Source organism: Arachis ipaensis, chromosome B06 (genome assembly GCF_000816755.2).
Source record: "Arachis ipaensis cultivar K30076 chromosome B06, Araip1.1, whole genome shotgun sequence".
In the NCBI taxonomy this organism is placed as follows: domain Eukaryota; kingdom Viridiplantae; phylum Streptophyta; class Magnoliopsida; order Fabales; family Fabaceae; genus Arachis; species Arachis ipaensis.
In genome coordinates this window covers 121,217,615-121,223,532 of record NC_029790.2, presented here as the reverse complement: position 1 = coordinate 121,223,532, position 5,918 = coordinate 121,217,615, and the positions used below count along the sequence as shown (strand labels likewise).

General features: G+C 36.5%; 1 protein-coding gene across 1 annotated transcript in view; it reads right to left on the bottom strand.

Moving 5' to 3' along the window:
- LOC110264150 overlaps nucleotides 3,492–5,918 on the bottom strand; it is a 6,818-nt gene continuing 4,391 nt past the window's right edge. Inside the window, exon 2 of the mRNA XM_021105832.1 lies at nucleotides 3,492–4,071. Within this exon, the coding sequence (XP_020961491.1) occupies nucleotides 3,847–4,071 (225 nt within the window). The 3' untranslated portion in view covers nucleotides 3,492–3,846. The remainder of the gene's footprint in view (nucleotides 4,072–5,918) is intronic.

Genomic DNA, 5,918 nt, shown 5'->3' with positions numbered 1-5,918 from the left:
TGAGAGATCTTAGGGGCAATTACTCATTTGAGTGAGTGTTTATCTGCCAGCTAATCTTCGTCCCCGACTTCTTTAGAGCAAGTCGTAGTGAGAACCAACTTCTTTAGGGGAAGGTCGGTGTGGGGTGAGGCTCAATCCTTTGGACTGGGTCTTTTCATTTAAACCTGGACCTTAGTGTTGGGCCAGGGTATGAACAATTACTATAAATAAATCGATTTTGTTTTGGTTTATTAAAAAATAAAGTATTAACCGGTTTAATAAAGATGTCCAATAATATCATAACACATGTAAACGTTTTTAAAAAAAGACATTTTTAATGTCTTTATCAAAGTGGTATCCTTAATTTAAAAAGATTCTAGAAATGTATTTGAATTTATTCACAAGTTTAATAATTCAGAATTTTGATTGAACACTTTTGATGACTTACAAAAATAGTTCTCTAAAATCTTTCTTTTTTAATTCTCCTTGGAGTATTTTAATCATATTTTAATTTTGATAGATAACACGCATGGGCATACACGTATATATATAAGGAAAGGAAAATTAAAGAAAAATTTAGGGTTTAGGGTTTAGGGTTTAGGGTTTACGGATATATATATAAACAAATTATTCGAATAAATGATAAATTTATAAATATATGATAAATCCGTAACTTCTCTATTTTGTATTTTCTCTACATTTTATTTATTTTAAATAAAAAGTTTGAACCCACTAAAATTTTTCTTTAATTTTCCTTTCCTTTCTTCTAACGTGCCCAAATAACATTTAAATACATGCTAGAAAAAACAACAAATTAAAGTAACTTAAATGAAAAGAAATTAATTTAGGTGGTCTAATAGTTAACGCACTATTCTGTTTAAATAAATTTTAGAAATTTAAAGTCCGCCTTATATGTGTAATAATTTATGAAAAAAGAACAAATAGGTCCCTGAACTTTTCATTCGTAGACATTTTACTCCCTTAGGATTGGAAAATACAAAACGATCCCTGACCATTCAAAACACTTGACATATTGGTCCTTCCGTTTAATCTGCTTGGCCAAATGTTACGGATTCAGATTAGGTGGTGCTTATGTGGCCTAGAGTGTGTGTATGTATCGCCAAGATGTTGTTAACGGGACTAACGTGGTCCGTTATAGAAAGTTATGGGACATATTGGTCCTTATGCACTAAAACGATGACGTTTTGAAAAACGTTGTTCAACACTTCATATCAGATATGTCAAGGATGCCCATATCAATCATAGACAATTACAGAAAGCCCTAGCACTGACGTTTTCCCTCCAAAAAATACAACACTTCATCTTCATCGTGTCGGCGTTGGTGTTCTGTGAAACAGTTTCAGTGAAGCTTCGTTGTTGTAGTTGTGTCTGCCGCAGAGAGTAGTAAGTATATTGTTGTTGAAACTTGTTGTACTTCTTCCTTTTATTTGTTATACATACATGTCTTAGTATGTGATTATAGAGATTGTAAGTGGGGGTAGTGGCTAATTAGTTGTGTGGGGTTAGTGAGGTTTAGGGTAATGTTTAGTGAGGTTTTGAATCATTGTTAATAATGTATGGTTTTGTGTTGTGTTGTGTATTGAAAAATGTTGCAGATGGATGATGTATTTGGTGTTCCTGTGTTCCATCACAGGGGCTACTTTTCAAGGGTACCTGCCGGTGAGTTAGTATATCTTCATAGTAAAGTTGAGAGGTTTTCACCCATGGACTTGGATTTTGTTAATTTTGGAGATTTGATCACGTTGTTCAAAGGACTGGGATATCAATTATATAAGAAGGCTTACTGGTATGATCCGAAAAGCAAGGATATAAAGTCAGGGTTGTATGTACTGAGGGGGGATGCAGGGATCAACCAAATGCGACAGACTAAATTGAGGAACAAAGACACTTATGAGTTTTACATTTTTTATCATCCTGTTGATGATCCTAAGATCGCAGATGGTGCTTGTGAGAAACATGATGAGGTTAAGGAAGAAGTGGATCCAAATGAGTTGGAGATATTGGATGACTCATCTACCGATCATGATAGTGATGACAGTGAGGAAGATGAGTTGTATAAACTACCATCTCCCGGTTATGAAAGTGGGAGTGAGAGTGGTGAAGATGATGATAGGGGCAGTAGTGTTAGAACTACCAAAGGAAAGAGAAAACAAGTGTCTCCATCGTCAAGGAAACACATTGAACCCCCAGGAAAAGCAAAAAAACAAGCCACACATGTGTCTAAAAGGTAGAGGTTTAAAGCAAGAAGGGTGGGCTCAACTGGAGAAAGTTCGTCAAAGATGAATGGGCCTGCTAAATAGCCCAATACAAGTGGGCCTACAAAACAGCCCAATAGAGCTAGGCCTGCCAGGGAACCCAACATGAGGCCAGCAATTGCAGAATATGTCAGTGATGTAGACACAGAGGATGAGGACATCGTGTATAAGTATGAATATGAGGATCTACATACCCCTGTCTCATCGGAAGATGAAGGGAACAAACAACATTGGCTTGCGTTTGACGAATAGTATGGCTTTGGAGAAGGGAGATTTGATCTTGGCACAAGATTTGCTACAATTGAGAGGTTCAAAGAGGTTGTGAAGGATTCGTTTATCGCTAAGAGGAGGAGGTTGGTCTAGATAAAAAAATGATAGAGAAAGGGTTAGAGTTGGCTGCAAGGATAAAGATTGTTCTTGGATTGCATATCTCTCCTACAATAAACAGCTGTAGTGCTTTCAGGTGAAAACATATAGGAATGAGCATACATGTGCAAGAGATCTAGGAAGTAATGCAGCTGACCAATACTGGATCAGCAAGAAGGTGGAGAAAAGAATGACCACCCATCCCCCACATGACCACACATGAAGCTATTGATTTCTTAAGAGAAGAGTTTGATTTTGTTGTACACCCTAAGATGGTTTATAGAGCTATAAGAGAAGCAAAAGATAGGATTATGGGCAACGAGGTAGAACAATATGAAAAGCTAAGGGACTATTTGATGGAGATACATAGAAGCAATTCAAGGTTTACTGCCTTGCTAGATGTTATTCCCATTCCACAGTCACCTCCTACCTTTGACAAAATGTATATTTGTTTCGATGCATGCAAGCTTGGATTTAAGAGTGGATGCAGACCCTTGATTCATTTGGATGGAGCATTTCTCAAGACCTATCATGGGGGCTAATTACTGTCTGTTGTGACACAGGATGCTAACAACCAGTTTTATGTGATTGCCTTTGTGGTGGCTAGATCTGAATCGAAGGAGTCATGGAAGTGGTTTCTTACCCTTCTACAAGAGGATATTGGAGATGTGCAACATCATGGTTGGAATTGTATGTCCGACCAGCAAAAGGTTAGTACCTTAGTTTCTGTAGGTAATTTCATTTAGTTCATAAAATTTGATCATGCCACTTTCTAATTTAACTAATCGAATGAATGACTTGTCAGGGTCTATTGCCTGCATTGAAAGACATAATGTCGAATGCACATGTTCGGAATTATGTCATGCCATAGTTCATTACAACAACAATGCATAACTTCTCTGATTATCTATTTTTCAAGACTTATAATTACAACAACATCAACACAAGTTACTGACGAACACACAAGAATAACCAACATATTAGTTTTTTTTCTTCCTTTCTAGATAAGCAAGCTTCCTCTCCAACTTAACTAGTCTCTATTCTATTTTATTCTTGCACAAGTACTACTCCATATTGTCAACCTCATAGTCACAAATTTACTTCTCTGTACTCCCAATTTTTGCAACATGATCATCAAGCCAGACAAAGAACTTGCAGTGAAATGGATTTTTCAACTGCAAGATTAAAAAGGAAATCAAAATTCAATTAAATACATGAACCTGCTTTAAGCTTCATAGAACCATGTTACCTTGAAGAAGGGGCACCTAAGAAACAACCGGTTGGGGGTTAGTTGGCGTCTTGGACTTATACAATATAGCATACGCTTCACATTTGCACATTGGAGCAATGTCATCCTTCTCGTCTCTACCTTCCACGCAACGAATGTTAGATGGCAATCGAACTCGTTACGTGCTCGAGGAACCTCCTTCACTGGCCATAGAACAGAGCCCTAAACACAAAAATCCCCTAATTATATAGCTGCAATGATGTTTGGAACCAATTTGAAGAGTTAGGGCACCTCCTGTGTACATGACACATTGACACCGTAATGGACACATAACTCTATAATGGACACATGGGAGCCACACCAACCTTGTCTGTTTGATATTAGAGAGCAAATTGAACGGAAGACCCATATGTCAGTAGGGGTGTTATCGGTTCGATTTGGTTCGGTTTTGGACCAAAAACCAACCGAACCGATCTATTCGATTTTCACAGAGTACCAACCAATCAGTTTGTTGTCTGTGCGACAACCGAACCGAACCAAACCAAAAACGGTTTGGTTCGGTCGGTTTTTTTAGTTTTTAAATCCTAACTAATAGAAAATTAATCTCAGTAAAATGATGTTTAAAACAATCAATAAACTGAAATAACATTACATTACATTCAAATTCAACACAATTTCAACTCATTCCAACAACTAAACATAAAACAAACACATTTGTTAAGTCTAAAATTTTTATTTCAATGCATTACTAAGCCACTTCTTCGGTTCGGTTCGATTCTGCCGAGCCAACCAAAATCGAACCGAACCGATCGGTTTAATTCGGAAAAAACAAAAAAAAAACTGATTTTTTCGGTTTTCTATTCGGTTGTTGTAAATTTCGGCTCGGTTTTGCGGTAAATTTCGGTTCGGTTCGGTAACTTACACCCCTATATGTCAAGCGTTTTGAATGGTCAGGGATCTTTTTGTATTTTTCAATTCTGAGGGAGTAAAATATCTATAAATGAAAAATTCAGAGACCTATTTGTCTTTTTTCCATAATTTATTAACTAATAACAAATTTTTAAATAAAACTTCAATCCACGATAAATTGATCAATGGTTGACATGTCCGATTAAAGATATAGTACAAAAAAACTTAAATGAGAAGGAAAATAACTGAATGCAATACGGACAAATTACCGTCTCCTCAGAGCTTTTCTCTATCTTTGCACCAAGTCCATTGATAACTACCCCTTTGATTTTGTATCCAATGTGGTTCTACCTTAAAAAAAATTAACCTCTACACAAAAAATAAACTACCAACTACTCATAGAAAATTCATTTTAAAAATATAAAATACCCACTCTGTTTCTCCCACTTATACTTACTTTTCGGGTGCAACTTATATTTATTTAATTTGACATCTAGATTTTATAGCTAGCTATTACCAGAAGTTTGTGAAAATGGCCGGTATATGACCATCAAAAAACTCTGGGATGGCAAACAGTGAGCAAAATAGAACTGCATTGCGACGTTTACAAATACAGTAATATTGTTTCCGTCATTGGTCTGATTAGTATCAAAACTACAAAGGGAATATGACTTGATTATGTTAGTTTCAGGTTGGTGTTGTTCTTGGTTAATAATGCTGCATAAGATACCAAGAATAATTTACTAATAGTAAGGAACGCATATATTCGGGCAATTAAAGACATGTATGATGGGGCCACAACTAGTGTGAAGACTCAAGGTGGTGTGACAGAGGAATTTCCTATTGGTATAGGATTACACCAGGGATCATCCTTAAGTCCATACCTTTTCACATTAGTCTTGGAAGTACTCACAGAGCACATTCAAGAGCCTGTGCCATGGTGCATGCTTTTTGCCGATGATATCGTCCTTATGGGAGAGTCAAGGGAAGACCTAAACAAGAAGTTGGAGTTATGGAGAGAAGCTTTAGAAGTATATGGTCTGCGCATAAGCCGTAGCAAGACGGAATATATGGAATGTAAATTCAGTTTGAGAAGGAAAAACCCCAATATAGAGGTGAAGATTGGAGAAAACATCCTACAAAAAGTTAAAAGTTTTAAG